Source organism: Hylobates moloch, unplaced genomic scaffold (genome assembly GCF_009828535.3).
Source record: "Hylobates moloch isolate HMO894 unplaced genomic scaffold, HMol_V3 SCAFFOLD_21, whole genome shotgun sequence".
Taxonomy (NCBI): domain Eukaryota; kingdom Metazoa; phylum Chordata; class Mammalia; order Primates; family Hylobatidae; genus Hylobates; species Hylobates moloch.
This window is the reverse complement of record NW_026652296.1, coordinates 53,374,705-53,395,380: the sequence shown is the minus strand read 5'-3', so window position 1 is coordinate 53,395,380 and position 20,676 is coordinate 53,374,705. Positions and strand designations below refer to the sequence as shown.

At 38.2% G+C, this 20,676-nt stretch overlaps 1 protein-coding gene across 1 annotated transcript in view; it reads right to left on the bottom strand.

Annotated features, from left to right (window-relative positions):
• The window catches only part of HAO1 (hydroxyacid oxidase 1), a 57,935-nt gene that overhangs the window by 25,649 nt on the left and 11,610 nt on the right, over positions 1–20,676 (bottom strand). The window contains exon 3 of the mRNA XM_032142423.2: positions 5,941–6,196. Coding sequence (XP_031998314.1) covers positions 5,941–6,196 — 256 coding nt within the window. The remainder of the gene's footprint in view (positions 1–5,940; positions 6,197–20,676) is intronic.

Below are 20,676 nucleotides of genomic sequence, written 5' to 3'. Positions count from 1 at the left end.
AACATGATGAAACCCAGTCTCTACTAAAAATTCAAAAAAATTAGCCGGGTATAGTGGTGGGTGCGTGTAATCTCAGCTACTTGGGAGGCTGAGGCATGAGAATTGCTTGAACCCAGGAAGCAGAGGTCGCAGTGAGGAACTGCAGCCACTGCACTCCAGCCTGGGTGACAGAGCGAGACTCCGTCTCAAAAAAAAAAAAAAATTATATATTATACTAGAAGAATCTAGGCACACTATTTAAAAATTATTTTTAACAACCATGAATTCCTTTAATAGAAAACTATGATTTTTACACTTTAGAGTATTTTAGCTAACATAGCTGGTTATGTAGCTTAGGTGGCATATATTGTCATAAAGATATGAACATTCATATCCCATATAACTCGATTCAAGCTATTAACAAGGCTTTCTCAATAAGGATTGAATAGTTAGTCCTATAGTTTCACGGGCTCAGATGGCCATTTAAGATCATAGAAAATTTCATCGAGTCATATGGGTGCCCATCTAGTCGTTGGGCTTTGGTGGGGATTTTAGCTGAAATGCCTGGACTTTCTTTTTATTTAAATCAAACCACTTAGGGTTGTACATTATATCAGAGTCCTTGGTCTTCTGTGGTCACCCTAATTTGAATAAAGCTAACCGCTGGTCAATAAACACATCCTTACCATGGAGACCTATTTCATTACTTACAAAGGATTAAATGATAATAAATTCCAAACTTTTAAATAATATTGTTAATAAGAAAAAGTCCAGTCTGTCTATCCCATAGCAAGACCAGGAAAAGAAAAAGAAAAACATCTGTATGTGTATATAGTCTGCATGGCACCCCACCCCCATCCCAAACAAGCTCCAGTGTTTCAGCAGGGGTGGGGTGAAAGGGTGAAATGGATAGGAAAAAACAGAAACATGGATAAAATTATATAAATAACTGTTGTTATTCTTGGATGGTGAAATGCGGATCAACACTTGAATGAATGTTGCCTTACAGAAATTTCAGTGCACAATGGAGCCTTGTTGTTACTCTGAAACTTTGTTCAAAGCCAGAAGCCAAGAAAAAGTTTTCAGATATCTTGACAGAGACCCACGATGGAGTGTTTTACCAAGGGCTCCGAAAGAAACCTCCATGAATGCTATTTTTATTCGGATTATGACATATATATATATAAACGCTTGAAGTGGCTTCTGATAACCAAAGTATTCCATTTCGTAAGGAAAAAATGGGCGATATCAAAATAATAACCCTATTACTTAGGGCTTAATTCTCCAAATCCTGATCTGTTTAATGACGCAAAGGTAAGAAACAAGATTTCTTCTTTGTAAGGTACTCATTATCTCTTGAGTGACACTCAAATATACCTTTTAATATACAAGTTGTTTTAGCTGTTAGTAATTTAGCATCATAAAAATAGTAACAACTACTAATGTAAGTTAAACATTATTAAATAACCAATAGTAACACTAATAATCATGAATATTGAGTAATACATAATATTATTTATTATAAGTATTGATAATGCAACATTAGAGATAAAGCCACATAATTCTGTCTTGGGAAATGAAAAAATAAAATGACCAATAGAGGCTACAGCATCAACACAATATGAAAAGAAAGAGATTGAAAGAGGGGCTCATAAATACAGACACTGATACATGGGCCACCAGCCTTTAATTCTGTGGTTAGGAAAACACTTGTGTTGAGAACACAGCCCTGGTAATTTCTTCCTCAATGTGGCTGCTAGAAGAAGGTTCAGGGAATGAATTTTGAGTTCAAATCCTGGTTCAGCCTCTTACTAGTTATGTTACATTGGGAAAATCTTGTATGTTCTAGTACATTGTATTGATTGAGTCAACAATTACTTATTGGGCATCTACTACATGCCAGTGTTTTCAATGTTTAAGATATATACATAAATAAAACAGTTAAGAATCCCTGCCCATGGTAAGCATAATCAATAAGTAAATTACGAAGTGTATCAGAACATAAGCACTATACAAAGCCAAGAAGAAAGTAGAGCAGATTAAGAGAGATGTGATTTTTCAGAGACTCAAAATGAAACTTTAAGTATGTATGGTAACCAGTGTTGGCAAAATTGAGAAGCTACCTTGAGAAGGAAATTAGTAGACCTATGTTTGTAGTTATTTGTTACAACAGCAATAAGAATAACATGAAGGTATTATATTAGAGTTCCAAATGTCAGAAGTCTAAAATAAGTCTCACTGCACTAAACTCAAGATATCAATAGGGCTGTATTTCTTCTGGAGAATCTAGGGGAAGCCCTATTCCCTTGTCTTTTCCAGCTTCTAGATACCCAATGCTTTCCGTGGTTCCTGACCACATCATTCCAACCGCTACATCTGTCATTTCATCTCTTTCTCTGACTCTGACACTCTTGCTTCCCTCTTATAAGGACCCTTTTAATTATATCAAGACTACTGATATAAAACAGGAAAAATCTTCCCATCTCAAGCCCCTTAAGTTAATCACATCTGCAAAGTCCCTTTTGCCACGTAAAGTAACAGGTTCCCGGGATTCATTCATGGACATATTTGTCCTGCCGTACTTATCGATGTGAATGATTTCCCAACCAAAAATTTAAGAGGCTATTGTGCCATTTAAGAGGCTATTGTGCCATTAAGTCCTCCACTGACCTCTCTCCCCTGCCCCTGCCCCCACCCTGTTATCTTGCTCATATTTGCAACTCTACCATCAATTTTTATTGTGGTTTCCCAATATAGAGACATGAATATCCATTCCTAATGTCAAGATTCAATGGAAGTGAGGCTATTACTCATGCGTTGATTCTGCGAATGACTGTTACAGGCAGAGGGAACAGCCAGTGCAAAGGCTCCGGGGTTCCAGCATGCCTGGCGTATTGAAAGAACGGCAGGGAAGCCAGAGTGGAAGAGTGGGTGAGGATGTGAGTGCCACGCAGTGAGGCAGAGGTCATGGAGACCTATTCACATTGAGTCTACTTTAAAGCAGGCCACTTTAATCATGAGAGAACTGAGAAGACAGTGGCAGGCTGATCTGTTTTAGTGTGATATATTCTGGCTGCTGTGATCAATAAATCACTTCTGGGCTTAAGAAAACATGTCACTGGCAAATCATAGAAAGGGTAAGTGTCATGATTTACCTTGATCTTAGTCAATGATCAGAAATTACTTTTCTTCTCTTTAAACTGCCTTGGCACTGCACTGAAGGGCCAAATCTTAATTCAGGGTAAATGAACCATCTCCATGGGGATACGGAGAAAGAAAAAGTTCCTGCCCCAAAGCCTCAGGAATCAGTCTACTGAACTGGCTTCATTCCTTGCTTCTTCCAAGAGCAGATGAGAAGTCTCCTTACTCCCTCTCAGATTCAGGAACCCCCGTGCCATTAATAATGTATACACATACATGTGTTTTGCATATGGACCAAGTAGAGACTACCAAACCTCTGAACTCTTGCTGGGCCCAGATGCCAAGAGACGGGACCCTCCCCCCACACTTGGGCAGAGGAAGTAACAAGGGCTGGAAGGAGCCATGCTTTACAGGCTCATTCTCCTCTGGATTTCCTGCCTCCCTTGCCTGCCAAACCTCACTTATGAAAAGCCAGGCTTCACCTTCTGTGAGTCAGGTCAGTTGCGGAAAGAAACCGATTTCATATCAGGCTATAACAGATGAGCTTTTTGGGTGTATTTGGCCTCAGGCGGAAGCCTGGACCTCCCATTAAAGTGCTCTGCCTTTAAGAGCTGAATGTGGGCCACTGAGGAACTGACCAGAAGGCACTGGCCTACTCCGAAGTCCACTAGGACAAACAACACCAATGTGCACTCTGAGGGGCTGGGGTACACCCAGCTGCGGGGCGTTTCCCGTGTTCCCTATAACCTGGATGTGTTGCTCATTATTTGATCATCTTCAGACCGGAGATGTGACAAGCTAGGAAGCTGCAGCCAGTTCTATGCACACCGACAGCTGAAAAGGGTCTTTGTTTCATGGCCCGTCACAGCATCTGGGAAGGAGCCCAGGAGCAGAAGAAAAGGGGGGAAAGCAAATCAACCTTCCTGGCACTCACTGAGTAGCCCCAGCAGTGAAGAAGCTGCCAGAATTAACAACTGTGTCATCCCCACCCCATCTAAGTGGATGCCTCTGTGAAACACATTCTGGTATCCAGAACAAGAAAGTATGTCTTAAGTTAAAAACAAAACAAAACGAAACCTACTGTACTTATTATTGTTGTTACTATTGTTAGTAGTAGTAGTATTAAGAGATGGAGGAAAAGGAAGAACAAATTCCTTTTCAAATGGCCAAGGGGAAATAATGAGGAATGTTTCCTGTAAGAAGCCTCGATAGTGGGAAACTATTTGGAAAGTCTTTAAAAAAAAAAAAAAGTAGTCAAAATAGAGAAATAATGTAAATACGGGTTTCATATTGGGGGAATTTGAATCCATCAACTTTCTGACGAACTTGGCAAGGAATAAGAGTATGTCAGAGGCTTTTGTTTTTGTTCTCTTTAAACACAGGGTGTTTAGGTAACCCTGAGTCTGGGATATGTGGAACAGTTTTATTGGCAAGTTTGGCAGGGAGAGCACTTTCTTTTTCTGTCATTGGTCTAATCCTGGTGCCACATACAGAAATAATATCCTAAACCAGCCTGGTAGTAACAGGGAGGTAACATCACACAGCTAATTCACACATGGCTCAACAGCAAGACTTTATGCCCAGTAGTTTATTCTCACATAGGCACATACACAGTAAAACCATGAGAAACTTATACAAGACTCTACGCCAACTTCTGTGGTGAGATACACTCCACAGTCACTGTAATAGATATGAAATTCCAGGGGAATATGAATTGATTTTGGATCTTTCAGTTTTTGAACATTTTAGAAGAGTAAACACAGTATGTTTACATGTGCCTTCTTTTGTCTTTTATCTTTTTTCAATCTTGCTAGCCCTAGTTTCTTTTTTTTTTTTTTTTCCCCAATACAATTCAAACATAGAGTAAGCAAGGGCCTCTGTGGCATGAGATCTGGGAACCCAGGAAGACGTTCCTCCTCGTCTTACATATTCTGATGGATGCTGTAGTAGTCCATCATAAAGATGTCCTCCATTAAAACTAAGATTTTGATCCCTTTTCAAATACTTATAGGCCTCAGGGACATTATAAATTCATATGAAAAATCCAAGAGCACATTTTGGTGGAAACTAAAGGAAGGAAAACCCGATGGGGAAAAGAGGTGTATAGCTTAAGGAGGTGTGGGTCTTTCCCAGAGACTTCCACTCAGTTTCCGGCATTGACTCAAGATGATTGTAATCCCAAAATACTACCAGGAAAGAGATAATAATTCACTGCTTCTGGACAGGGTGAATGAATGACCTAATGAAACCATTATAGTTCAACATCAGATTATGTGGTATATTGTTTTTGCTAAGATGAAGGATTTGAGTGAACGAATGAATGAATCTTGACCCATGGACGAACCACAGTGAAAGGAATATTGCTGAAAGAAGAAGTAGACAATGGGGGATCAAAGATGTGGCTTTTTTAAATCTCCATTATTTTCTCTTTCTTCAGTCTTCTTAGCCTTAGCTGTTCCATGTACAATTAAAAATAAAAGGTAAAGGTGGCTCTTTGACTTTAACAAAGAAATAGGGCACCAGGATGATAATAATAAACTGTTGCTTGGGCAAAATTAAGTATCTTCCATCTGTATAGCAATTCATACTTCCCAAAGCCAAAGCCCTTAATGTACTCTGGTCTGAAAATTTACTTGACTTTTATAGAGGCCATTTCTGTTTCTATTGTGTAGCTCAAAAAAGTGACGTCTACAAAAGGGATGTGATTAGCTGAAGATTAACCAGATATTTAGCAATGAGGCTATCGGTAGAACCCAGATCCTAACATTCCCAGTCAAGATCCCTTTCACCTCAGCTCAGCGCCCACATGATCATGGTTACCTGAGTTGTGGTGGCAGCTTGAATCTGTTACGCACATCATCGAGACGGTTGCCCAGGTAAGGTGTGTCCACTGTCACAAATATGGCCTTGTAGCCTGTCTTCTCTGCCTGCCGCACTAGCTTCTTGGTGACTTCTCGGTCCTTGTAGATATACAGTTGCAGCCAACGAACTGCCTCAGGACCAGCTTCCGCCACTTCTTCAATTGAGGAAGTGGCCCAGGAACTCAACATCATGCCCGTTCCCAGGGACTGACAGGCTGAGAAAGAAAAGGGATGATCAAGACGGGCCTGGCATTGCTCACCCTCCCAAGCCTTTGAATTGTAGTTGGATGAGTAAAGACATCTATCTAGAAGGGCAATTTGGCAATATGAAGTCAAATCTTTTAAAGAGAGAAGTAAGTCTGGCCCATACCATCTATTTCCTGATTTTACCTCCTCTGATACAAGTGGCTACTGGAGTTATTGCTGCTCAGTATTTATTTTCCAATGATTAGAAATATACATTTCTTTCCACACTTTGTGTATTTCTCCTGAAGAACAAAATGAGTCCAGTAGTCAAAGGTATCTGTAAATACGGGCAAAAAATATTAAGAACCTGAACATCCAGCCTTAGGGGATTGGTTAAATTGCAGTTCACATATAAAATGAAATGAACACACCCATTAAAATTAAGATTATTGCTGGGCGCAGTGGCTCACGCCTGTAATCCCAGCACTTTGGGAGGCTGAGGCAGGTGGATCACCTGAGGTCAGGAGTTCAAGACCAGCCTGATCAATGTGGTGAAACCCCATCTCTACTAAAAAAATACAAAATTAACCAGGCGTGGTGGTGGGCGCCTATAGTCCCAGCTACTTGGGAGGCTGAGGCAGGAGAATCCCTTGAACCTAGGAGGCAGAGGTTGCAGTGAGCTGAGATTGCACCATTGTGCTCCAGCCTGGGTGACAAGAGTGAAACTACATCTCAAAAGAAAAATAATTAATATTATTATGATAATCAATTTTCTGTGTCAATATGCTAAACCATGGTGCCCAGATATTTGGTGAAACATGTCTGAATGCTGCTATGAAGGTGTTTTTTAGATAAGATTAGCATTTTGATTAGTAGACTATAAGTAAAGCAGAGTATCCCTCATAATGTGAGTGGGTCTTATCTAATCAGTTCAAGGCCTTAAAAATAAGTCTGTGAAGGAGAAGAAGAAGAGGAAGGAGAAGGAGAAGGGGAAGGGGAAGGAGAAGGGGAAGGGGAAGGAGAAGGGGAAGAGGAAGAGAAAGGGGAAGAAAGACTGCCAAGAAAAAGAAGAATTCTGCAAGGAGCCTGCCTTCAGACTGGAGCTGCAACATCAACATTTCCCTGGTAGCTTGCCCACCTAGTTGCCCACCTACTCTGCACATTTGAACTTGCAAGCTTCCACAAACATATGAGCCAATTCCTGAAAATGTCTATCTATGGATAGGTGTTTTAGAGATAAAGATAGATAGAGATAGAGAGAGAGACTTATGTATGTATCTATCTGTATCTATCGAGAGAGACAAAGATGAGAAATCTCCAAGAGGGAGATCCTATTAATTCTGTTTCTCTGGAGAACCCTGGGTATTACAATTTTAAAATAATATAGACATAGAAAAATGTTTACAATATATAGATATATTAAGGAAAGAAAAAAGTTTACAAAATGACATGTATTACATGATACCAAATTTGTACAATTGTACTTATTGGTAGATGAATCTAAACAAACTACATGCTAATGATGGATGGGAGAATTACGGGGTTAGTTTAATTTTTTTTCTTCCTTTTTAATTTTAAAATTTTATCTTTCAAAATTTTTAAATATATAGTCTACCATTTATGTTGTCTTTTAAAATCTCATAAAACATGTGTGCTAGATATCCCAAGTAGACACATCCTTTTGAGCAAGGTAGCAGTTACATTTTGGGGGGAGAGGCAGCAAGAAATGGGCAAATAAATGGAAAATTAAATAGAATCATCTAACTAATAGTTTTAGAGGGTACTGGAAAGAACATGGTGATAGGTAAGCTTTCTTTCAAAACTTGGTAGTAAAATTGGAGTCAGCCTTAGTGGAGGAGAAACTGATATAATGTTTATATGCAATATATAAAACAGTCAAATCTGTTTTAAAGTATAAATATAGTAAAAGTATAAATATATAAAAGTATATTATGTAAAACTCTATTCCTCCAAGTCATTTGACTCATCTGCGTGCCCACCATCCATCAAATGGGTATAAATATAGTTGTCCAAATGACACTCATAGGATGTTGATGGGAATCCAGTGAGTTGCTGCTTATAAAGCCACAATGAGAGGTTAAAAAGCCTGCATGATTCTCAGACTTTAGCAGGACAATCCCTGGAGGGCAAGTGAAACACAGATTTCTGGGTCCCACCCACAGAGCTTCTGGTCCAGTAAGTCTGAGATGTGGCCCAAGAGTTTGCATTTCTAACCAGATGGGGCTGATGCTAGACCACACTTTGACATTTAAATAGTACCATAGCCATTAGATAGTAAAGGTCTAAGTTCAAATGTAATAAAATGGACTTTGTTTTTGATAAATGTTAATTCTTCAATGCCTTCGATGATGTTTCTCACACATGTTCTCCCGGTCAGTGGTTAGCTACGGGAGATCTGAGTTGGTGCTCATGTCCATAGACCACTAGTCTGCTCTCCCAAAGAGTTCCTTTGGGAATTTCTTCTATAGGAATTCATGGCTGGCAAAATATTGTCTAAAACCCACATTTTATTAAGTAACAACACAAATGAACATCTAGACCATTGTCTGATTTTCATTAAGATCTGGAAATGTGGAAAATAAATTCAGGTCACTTACTGCTGTTTGAAAGGAACACCAAGGGACATTGATTGCTTGGATCGAAATCCTCTAACAATCAATTCACCTGAAAGAAATTATGTCCTGGCCAGGCTTGGTGGCTCACGTCTGTAATCCCAGCACTTTGGTAGGCCAAGATAGGCAGATCCCTTGAGGTCAGGAGTTCGAGACCAGCCTGATCAACATGGGAAAACCCTGTCTCTACTAAAAATACAAATATTAGCTGGGCATAGTGGCGCATGCCTGTAATCCCAGCTACTCAGGAGACTGAAGTACTAGGATTGCTTGAACCCAGGAGGTGGAGGTTGCAGTGAGCCGAGATCACACCACTGCACTCCAGCCTGGACAACAGAGCGAGACTCCTTGTCAAAAAAAAAAAGTCCTGAAGAGGATGTTACCTAAGGTCACACAGAAATGAGCAACAAAGTAGGAGAACTCAGCATGGCTGACGACTCCCCCAGGGCAATGATCTTTCTAGATTCCCTACATGCCTAAATGACTCCCTGGTACCATGCATAGATAAATGTACTCCCTCAATATTTCAGGGCAGTGACATCCAAGAGAGTAGGTTTGCCATGTGCATGAGAGACACTGCCATGCATTGGGAAGGCATGGAATCTTAGAATCCAGTGGGAAGGTCCTCCGTATACTGGAGGTGCAGAGTGTGGATGCACAAAGGGGTCTGGCAGAGAGAATCACTCAGATGATAGGGCATGTTTTTGTAGTTAATACAAAGTCATCATGTAGTCAAGCAGCAGCTCTGCCAATAGGAACATCAAAATCCACAAAAGGATTCCCTTGAACTCATAAGAAGTATCTACAGACACTCCACACAGATTACCAAAATGCTGCAAAACACACATAATTTCTACTTCTCTTAAACCATCTGACTTGCAGGAAATGTCAGCCCTCACAAACATTTTACCCGAATCCCTTGGATATGCATATTTAGAGAGAAGCAAGCCTGGTCCATACCATATATTTCCTAATTCTACTTTGATACAAGTAACTGCTGGAGTTACTGCTGCTCAGTGATTATTTTCCAATAATTAAATCATACATTGCTGAAATTTTGAATTGGGGTCCCCAAAATTATTCCAAGAGAATGCTCCTGCATGTAAGAGGAATATCAGAGTCTGTGCTAAGGTATTATCATTTGAAGCTAAGATACTAGTCCTAGGAGAAAACAGAGGAGCAAAATAGCAGGCTCCCTTCTCCCCAGAACAAATATGAGTGATCACTCTGATCTCAATCCACTTGTGACTATTTGCTATGACAAAGGAAAATTATTGATGAATTACGTTCATTATTTTTAATACAGTTTTATGTTAGAATGAGCTAAGGGAGCCTGGGAATTTATACGAACCATTCAGAGAGGCAATAAAGAATCTGCCTACTTCTTAAGGACAGATCTGAGATGAAGTTGGTACATACCAGAATGGCAATTATGTTTGTTAAAATATTAAAGTACTTACACTCCAATTGGTAAATAGCCATGGCTCTGAAGTTAATCACCCCAGCCCCCGAGTCTCTTCAATATGTCATTGTGCTTCAGTATGTCATCACTTCCTTTTCTCCCCAAGGAATCCCCAGACTTCCTCACAATCCAGCAACTTAAACATCAGTGCCTGGCAGAGCAGGGGGCATCCACCCTGTTAGAGCACTAGAGACCAGCAGCTGAGTATCTCTTCCAATTGCTCAAAGTCCTTTGCTAAATAATTCAAATATTACCTTTGCCTGAGAGACAACGATAAACCCTTTGAGCTCACACTGCTCATTTTGGGATAATACTTACAAGCTTCAAAATTTTACAAATGACGTAGCATGGTCAGACTTCATCAAAAAGTTCTAATTATAGTTATACTAGTCTCCAGCTTGAAAGCACGAATGTTTTAAGCCCTTTTACTCTCCTTGTCCATTGTCCACAGTGAAATTCTGAAGCCCTGCTCCCAAAGCAGGCACTGGCTGATTGCATTTTGCAAAGGACAGGGGTTGGCTTTCATTCTTGCTCCCAATGTGTGGCTATGTATTAGACTGTAACGGAAGATTCCAATGATATGCGTTGCAGTTTTATGATGCCTGGCAAAATGGAGCTAACAGCTGAGGTCATATTAACATAAAGGCAAAGCCTGGCTCTTGCCCAGAATGAAGTTCCCTAATGTTAATCCAAATCTAAAAATCTTGGCTTTTGTAATAGTTGGTATACCCTAAAGATTAAATATCTAGGAGCCTACAGCATCAAGTAACACTGATCTTGTATGAAATCCCAGGACTCTCTTCTCTTACTTTTACTTACTGACTCTTTCATCATCCTTGAGACATATCTTCAAAGATAGACACCTACACTTTTAAAGTTACAGATATATTCAGACTTTATTCGTATGTTTAGCATTTCTTTCTCTTCTTTAATTAAACAGTGATACATTATGCCATTGCTCTAAGGAAATTGCATATGACACACACACACATACAATCACTAAAAGGGACACTGGCCAGGTCTCACGTATGGAAGCATCAAAGATAAGGCTACATATATAAACTGGGAGATAAAACTTTCATTTCAGAACAACAACAGGGTAGAATGGATTGAGAGCCTGTCCTACAGTCCCAGTCTTGCCATCCATGAAGTACATTCTATCTGCACAATTGCTATAGCCACAGCTGTTCCGCCCACTTCATAGCAGTGCAAGATCATCTACTGGGGCAATGTTTCTGAACGTGTTCTGTGAATCTCTGAAGCCATGCAATTGTAAAGTGTTAGGTGAGAGGATGCCTAATGCATTTGGAAAAATAAGTCCTGGATAGCTTTGTATATGTTTCTAATTTTACCAAGGACCTGGATTTCTTAATGTCATTATTTATTAACCTTTTCCACAGCCAGCTTTCCTTTGCAATTATTTTTAATTTATTTATATTTATTTTTAATTGGAAAATAGTAATTGCACATGTTTATGGGGTACAATGTGATGTTTCGATCTATGTATACATTGCAGACAAATTTAGACAAGCTAATGACCATATTCATCACCTCACCAACTGATAAGGTTTGGCTTTGTGTCCCTACCCAAATGTCATCTCAAATTGTAATCCCACGCACCAAGGGAGAGAACTATAACCCCCATGTGTTGAGGGCAAGAGGTGATTGGATCATAGGGGTGATTTCCTCCATGCTGTTTTCATGCTAGTGAGTGAGCTCACACGAGATCTGATGGTTTCATAAGGGGCCCTTCCCCCTTCACCTCACACACAGGCTCTCTTACCTGCCACCATGTAAGACATACCTGCTTTCCCTTTCACCATGATTGGAAGCTTCCTGAGGCCTTCCCAGCCATGCAGAACTGTGAGCCATTAAACCTCTTTTGTTTATAAATTACTTAGTCTCGGGCAGTTCTTTACAGCAGTGTGAAAGCGGACTAATACACCAACTTATCATTTTTTTGTAGGGAGAACATGAAATACCTATTCTTTTAGTAATTTTAAAATATACAATACATTACTATTAACTGTGGTCACCATGCAGTACAATAGGTCACTAAAACCTATTACTCCAGTTGCACTGAAACTTTGTACAAATTTGATCAATATATCACTTTCCTCATTCTTTTCCTTCCTCTCCCAGCCTCTGGTAGCCACCTTTTTACGATCTGTTTCTGTGAGACCGAACTTTTTAAATTCCACATATAAGTGAGATCATATAATATTTGTCCATCCATGTTGTTACAGAAACATGTCCATCCATGTTTCCACTTCTTAAAGGCTGACTAGTATTCCTTTGTGTACATACACCTCATTCTTTATCCATTCATCTGTCAATGGATACTTAGGTTGATGGCATATCTTGACTATTGTGAATAATGCTATAACGAACATAGAAGTGCAGATATCTCTTCAACGTACTGATTTCAATTCCTTTCAACAAATATCCAGAAGTAGAATTGCTGGATCATATGGCAATTCTATTTTTAGTTTTTTGAGGAATTGTATGAAACTAAAATGTCTCTGCATAGCAAAGAAAACAATTAACAGAATCAAGAGACAACCCAGGGATTGGGAGAAAATATTTGTAAAGCATATATCTAACGAGTGCTAATATGCAAAAAAATAAGGAACTCAAACAACTCAATAGCAAGAAAACAAATAACCCAATTAAAAAATAGGCAAAGGACAGCAAGAGAAACAATCAAAGGAGTCAACAGGCAACCTACAAAATTGGAGAAAATATTTGCATACTATGCATCCAACAAAGGTCTAATATCCAGAATCTATAAGAAACTTAAACAAATCAACAAGACAAAACAGATAACCCCATTAAAAAGTGGGCAAAGGACATGTGCAGGCACTTCTCAAACAAAGACATACAAGAGGCTGATAAATATATGAAAATGATGCTCATCATCTCTAATCATCAAAGAAATGCAAATCAAAACCACAATGATATACCAACTCATATCAGTCAGAATTACTTTTGTTAAAAAGTCAAAAAATACTATGTTGGTGAGGCTGTGGAGAAAAGAGAAGGCTGATACACTGCTATAGGGAATGTAAATTAAATAAGCCACTATGGAGAGCAGTTTGGAGATTTCTCAAAGAACTGAGAGTTTTTCTACCATTCGACCCAGCAATCCCACTAACTGGATATATTCCCAAAGGACAATAAATCATTCTACCAAAGAGACACATGCACCTGCATGTTCATCACAGCACTATTCACAACAGCAAAGACATGGAATCAATCCGGATGCCCCTCAATGGTGGACTGAATTTTTAAAATGTGGTACATATACACCATGGAATACTATGTAGCCATAAAAAAGAACAAAATCATGTCCTTTGCACCAACATGGATGCAGCTGGAGAAATCAATATCCTAAGTGAATTAATGTAGTAACCAAAAACCAAATACCATGTTGTCACTTATAAATGGAAGCTGAACATTGGATACACATGGTCAAAAAAATGGTAACAATAGATGCTGGGGAATACAACAGTAGGGTTGGGAGGGGGAAAAGGGCTGAAAAAAACTACCTGTTGGGAACTATGGTCACTACCTAGGTGATGGATTCATTTGCACTCCAAACCTCAGCATCATGCAATATACCTTTGTAACAAACCTGCACATGTGCTCCCTGATTCTAAAATAAAAGTTGAAAAAGAAAAAGAAATGGGCAAAGGATCTGAACAGACATTTCTCAAAAGAAGAGATATAAATGGCCAGTAGATATATGAAAGAAGCTCGGTATCACTAATTATCAGGAAAATTTAAATTAAAATCATAATGAAGTATCACCTCCAACTGTTAGAATGGTTATTATCAAAAACACCAATGATAACAAGTGTTGGTGAGGATGCAAAGAAAAGGGAACCCCTTGTGGAGAAAACAGAACCCATTGATGGCAGGAATGTAAGTTAGTACAGACATTTTGAAAAACACTTTGGAGATTCTTCTACAATGATTTTGATGCTCAAGAGACCCATTCCTCTTTTCCCTTGCAAATATCGTGTGCAGTGCTCAATACCTTTATGGTGAAAGCTCCTAAAGGAGAGTGGAATCTTCTCCAATTCCAAGAACTCCCTGTGAGGACATACATAGGGAGAGAATATCTAAGGAGATAATTTCTGCATTCCCAAAGTACACATTACTTTGGAGAGCCTGGAACAAATAATCCAAGAAGTGAAACAAGAACATGCTTTTCCCTACCCCCACCCTAACCTGTTTACAAATTTCCATGGGGGGAGCTGCAGAGTGAGTCTAAGGGGCTGGCAGCCCTTGCATAGTCCAAACATCAATCAATAATACTTGGAAGAAAAATTGTAAAGTTCCCAGTATATGTTTTTGGTTTCTCTACTCTTCCATTTGCAAGGTAACTATAAATACAATGATATAAAAATAAGTGAGATTAATATCCTTGTTTACTATCATCCATTCCCCCCACTCCATCTCAAAAAATGAGCTACGGCCAGTGGAATGATTTCTGTTTTATAGAAAGAAGTTAATCTCAGACCCATCCATAATAAAGATTTCTATTAGAGTTAAATCACATGTCCTAGGGTGGAAAAATGCCACAAGGGTCTGCAATAACCTGACATAAGGTAAGTGTAGCTCGACCTTTCTAAACTGCCACTCAATAGAGGGTTGGCTAAATTTCCTATACTATGGAACTTACAATCAACTGCTGAGATTTAAAAGAATTCATCAGGTATGAATGCGGCTACCTCTGGGGTTGACACAAATCCTAAACTCCAATGTATAGTGATTTAAATGAGCTAGGACAGGTAAATAGCTTTGGAAAACAGCATAAACTGGCAGCATTCTCCCTGTGGCTGGGAAATGCAATTGTTCTTCTAGAGCTTGGCAGAGTTTTGTTTTGTTTGTTTGTCACATCAAGCCTTAATGAAAACATTTATTTCTGATCCAGGTAATCTGGATGTGAAGAAGCAAAAATAGGAAATCCATTGTGTACATACATTTTAGGGGCCTGGATACTAAGCCTGCCCATCCCAGGTTTTTATCAAAGACTACTGTGAACACATCTCTCAATTATCTAGAGTCTCCCTGTGACTTCTCACTCATTTCAGGCAGTCATTCTCAACTTAATAGGCTCTCAGAAGACCTTGAAGGTCTTCAGAAGGGAAAAATATCCATCTACATCTAATACTGTCATGTGTGAAGACCTGAACTATACCTCTGGCTTGGAACCAACAGGAACTTTCATCCCAGGCTCTGACCAGAGTTTCTCAATCTTTGAGGAATCAAATGGTATGTTAACAAAATTCAGATTCTGACTCAGTAGGTCTGTAGTGGGACCTAAGATCTGCATTTCTAACAAGCTCCAGAGTCCTGCTGACGCTGATGTTCCAAGGACCATACTTTGAGAACCATGAGGTAGATATTTTCTTTCAAAAGGACTCATACAAATTAGTAGAATATGTGTGATGTCGTGAGCAAAGTTGGGGCTCGTTGAAAATGGGAGGGAAATATGGAGCAATGGCAGTGAAGTTGGTAGTGGTTGTCCCATGGTTTGTCAATGGCCAGCCATGCCTTGCTGATAAATCCGCCTTTCTTCTCTGCTGGCACCCTCTGGAGAGGGTCACAGGTACATTTGACACATTTGTTTATGCATTCTTCTCTTATTAGTTTTAAAGCCAAGGAATTAAACTGTGTTCGCATGATGGCCCCTCAGTACACTTAACCATTATCCCATGGTTTTGGTTTGGTTTAGTTTGGGTTGTGTTTTTGTTGTTGTTGTTGTTGTTGTTGTTGTTTCTCTGTTTAGCTTGCTTATCTGGGATTTATCCAGCTTCCTAGGTCTCAGATCAGAAGCGGAAGTGAATGGCAAAGAAAAATAAAATGGTATAAGATGAAGAAGAGAGCACTTACTCAAAGCTGAGAAAGCACAATTTATCAATTATAAAATAGTTTCCAAATGTTTAATGTCAGGTCCAACAATCTTACACACAGAAATAAGATGAAGAACCATCAGGCAAAACTGAAGTTTATCATGCTGGGCTTGATGAGGAAGGGAATTATAGTATATTTGAGAATGATGTTCATCCACAGCCACCACCACCACAAAACAATAGAGGGAAATAGAAAATATTAGTTATCAATGAGAGTAAATTATTTGGAACGTCAATTCATGTGGGACTAATCATATACCTAGATTCAAACAGAACAATTAAACAACATGTTAATTCAGACACAAATAATTTCTTTGAAAATAACTCTCTTTTATGGGAAGGCAGAGTCAAGTTTCCAAATTATGGTTTTAAGGAAAAAGAGGAAAGAGGAAGTAAAAAAGTCTAATATGTTCAAAGGGCCTAAAGTGTTGGGGTTTTCTTAGGTGCATTTGATTAAAAAGCTCCTACAAAACTTAGTCATCAAAACAGCTGCTCTGAAAATAATTTTGTTGAGAAAACGCATTTTGTCATCTGCACAGGAAGTCATTACGTAATGGGGAAAATATGCAATGACCAAGTACCAAGCAGTTGTGTGGTTCAAAACTCAGGGCCTGTCATAGTGAAATGTTTGTATAACTGTGCACCGTAATGTCCATTGAGTGTGTCATCCTATCTTCACAGGGGAACTACCATCATATAGGTCTTCACAGAGGATCTACCATCATATAGATGCAGTCAACATTGTTTTAGGGATATCTAAAATTACAAGTGAGATTAACCAGAAAAATAAAGTTCTGAAGTCAGTGATCTAAAAGAAGAACAAACCTTCAACTACAATTATGCTTGAAATACTTAAAAGTTGTCAAACAAATCTTAATTTACAATTTATGGAACTGAACCAATTTAAACACTGCCAAGAAAGACCAGGAAACCAGACTTAATCGTTCCAGTGCTTTCATCATGGTCCATTGAACGAATCTGGAGCTGTATAATCTTAGTGACCACACTGCCACTACACCTCTAGACCTCTTTTTTACTTATGAAAATATTTTCAAGGAACAATTAGTCTCAGGGACATCTTAGCTCTCCCTTCCTTGTTTTCACTGTATTTCTAGGGCAGAACTCTGCAATAAACTAAAACTTTAGCTCTACCGTAGTGATTCCTGTGTTATTATTCTGTCATGTTACTGAATTGTCAAGTCCTGGCATAAATGGCAGATTATATGGAGACTACAACACAGTGATAGGCCTTTAAATAATGGTTTTAAGGAGTATTGAGTTTGCACACAACAACTTCAACCCGCTTCCCAGTGTTTAACAACTTCAGTGTTGGGATACACATGTGAGCCTCTGACTTGTTTCACTGTCACAGTTTAATGTCATCAGGCACATTAATAATTCTGAGAAGAAGCAATCTCATGCTCTCGACGAAGCCACCCAATAGCTTAAATTTTGGTGCAAAATCCTAGAAATCATACCATTTGATGACTGTCTTTAATATAGCTAGATTCTAATTTTTTAATAGGTGTTTTAGTTAACAATCTTGTTTCATTGCAAAGTGATTTTAACACTGAAGCCACTGTTTATATGAAAATACTTTAGCCATGAATTATACATTTTAGTATATGTATATATATCAAATGTCAATAATCTTTTAATACCTATATAAGCATATTTAATATGGATGTGTGTGTGTGTGTGAGTGCTTACACACAGAAAGAGCATGTCACTGACTTTTTATTGTTAGAAAAGTAAGTCTAAAACATAAAATTTGGTTACACTTTAGAGTGAAATAGACTTAGGTTCAAACCCCATCACCACAGTTACTGGCACTAGACCTTGGTCAAGGGCTTCCTTCTTCTCTACTGTCAAACAGAATGAGAATTACTTCACAGGCCTACTGTAAGGATTAATCACAAGAACATAAAGTCCAAGCATTGCACCTGATAAATGACAGGCACTCCACTTCAGAAAGAGTAAAAATTTTCCTTAAAGCAAGTCCAGTGCTTTGCCTGGATTAGGTAAAATTGAGAATAATGGGGATATTTTCCTAGTAGGTATGCTGAAACATATATCTAGTCGGTCACCTAGCACAACACATAAATATATAAATCAATAAAGCTTTCAAAAAATACATCGTTTGGGTTTGGAGCAAAGGAAACGACAATTTTTCCTGTTGAATGGTCTTTCACTCAATGTTAAGGTTGATCACTTAATCTTGGAAAATCCAGAAAATTCAACAGCTAAAACTCTCACCTACACCCTAATGCAGTCATCTGGGGTCTGTGTGGCTCTTTGTGTTACTCTGCAATCTGTTCCACCTGCATCTTAATAGGTGGTCAAGTCATAGCTGAGTCCCAAAACTTCACTTTGGAATGTTCTGGCCTTTTAGGCTCAAAAAGAAAGTGTTTAGATTTAATGGTTTTATGGCCCATCAAATCCTGTGTGGTAGCCTCTAATTGCATCCAGGGGCTGGAATTTCTTTTAAAACTTTTTTTTTTTGACAGTTTAATAAGAATTTGCTAATATGCTGAACATTCCTGGAACGCATTAGGTAGGTTTTAATTTTTCTTGATATGAGGTCCCAGCACTCCCTCATGTGGCACTTGTCCACATAACAAGTCAGAAGCAAAAGGATAAATGAATATTTAATCCTTTTTTTCTCTTTCTTTTTGATTTCTCATGTTTAAAGGGAGAAAAGAATCTCAAGTAGCTCCACGAAAGATGAAGGAAAATTTTATTACAGCTACTATGCATAAAACCTGAGAGGTTTCCATGGTAATGTTCTTAAAGCACCAAATGGTATAGTAAGCATTTTATTAATTGGATATTTGAGAAGTCAGAGATGTTCTACTTATTCTGGAAGACTAAAATTTAGCCTAATGATACCACCTATTTTATATGTGTTAGCATTTATATTTATTATTGCTATTTCCTTCAATATGTTAAATATTCATAGAAATAATTTTGTATTCTTCTTTAAAGAATATAAAGAAAAAAATTCAAAAAAAATAAATAAAAATGATCTGCTAGAGTTTCAAATGGATGTGCCATTATAAGTGGAGGCACTTATAAAACAGCTTAAATATTATAAGATTTACAACTATTAAAATGTTGATTAAGTAATGTATTGAATCAAATTTTTTATTCATAACACAGTGCATGAAAAAGTGCCCTCCATTCAGTATTTTTCAGTTATTTTTCTTCCACTTTAAAAGACTTCTTAGAATTTTATTTTTTGTTTGATTGTAATTCATGACCCATTGTTTATGCTCCCAAATTTTGCAAAAAGTGAATATTTCCCAATTAATTTCACTTCTGTGGCTTATTTTATCTTCTCAAAGTTAAAAAGATAAAACAATAAAACATAAGATGTTTGCAATAAATATTTTAAGATGATAGCATAGTGCTTGCCTTAGGATTCTTGCTACAGTTAATGACATTTGGAAATATCAGTAACAGAGCAGGATATTATAGGTAGCACTGCCTAAGTGATTAATAATCTGAGCAAAGCATTTAACCTCTCTAAGCCTCGATTTCCACACCCACAGGAGTTGGAGAAAGTTTCTCAAGGTTTTACACTCACGTATTTTAAGATGGTGGTAAGGACAGATGAATAAATAATAAAGTCAAATTGCGTGGCACATACTAATTGCTCTAAATGCTGGTGATCATCATTTTTCACAACACTTTGAAGTATCACTTTCTGAGTTTATGCAACATTTATTAAACACATGTTTGTGTTTTTAGCAATAGTCAGAGATAGTTACATATCTTGTCCCTCTCCTATAGACCAAGAATGTACTTTGAAAAATGGAAATCAAATGCACTCAAATGCTCACTGACTCATCTAAACCCTCCAGGGCTGACATAGTGCAGTGGAAAGAAGTGGGCTGACATAAAGTGCATCTAAACCCTCCAGGGCTGACATAAAGTGTAGATTTAGAAGGGTAAGAAAAGGTAGCTCTATACTTTGAATTGTTTTTTTTTTTTTTTTTTTTTTGCATTTGATAAAATTTTAAATGGGATCAAAATCATTTATTTATATACTGAAAAAATTGCAAAGATCATCCACTTCCATGCCAATTTTCTGGGTTTTTGTTTTTGGAGATTTTTGTTGTGAAAGTTTTTTATTTCTTCTTCTTTTTTTTTTTGTCTTACCAGCAGAACTATTTAAAGAACTTTTCTTTTGAATGCCAAAATGCAACACAAGTAGCTGCATGCTCAGTGTCACACCTAAGTTCTGTAAGATCCCTGGGAACAACCCAGCCTCCTTGGGACGTGGCATTCAATCCACTGGTCTTGCTCAAGTAGCTCACTTTATCAATGAAGAAATGTAATCCTAGAGAGTGAAAATGACCTGCCACAGAAATAAAACTAGTTCATGGTAAATTTCTACATAAATCAGATGTTCCAGATGGACAGCCCAGGGGACACATGTAGCCCACAAAAGTATTTACTTTGGCCCACACATTGTTGCCCCAAACAGTGTT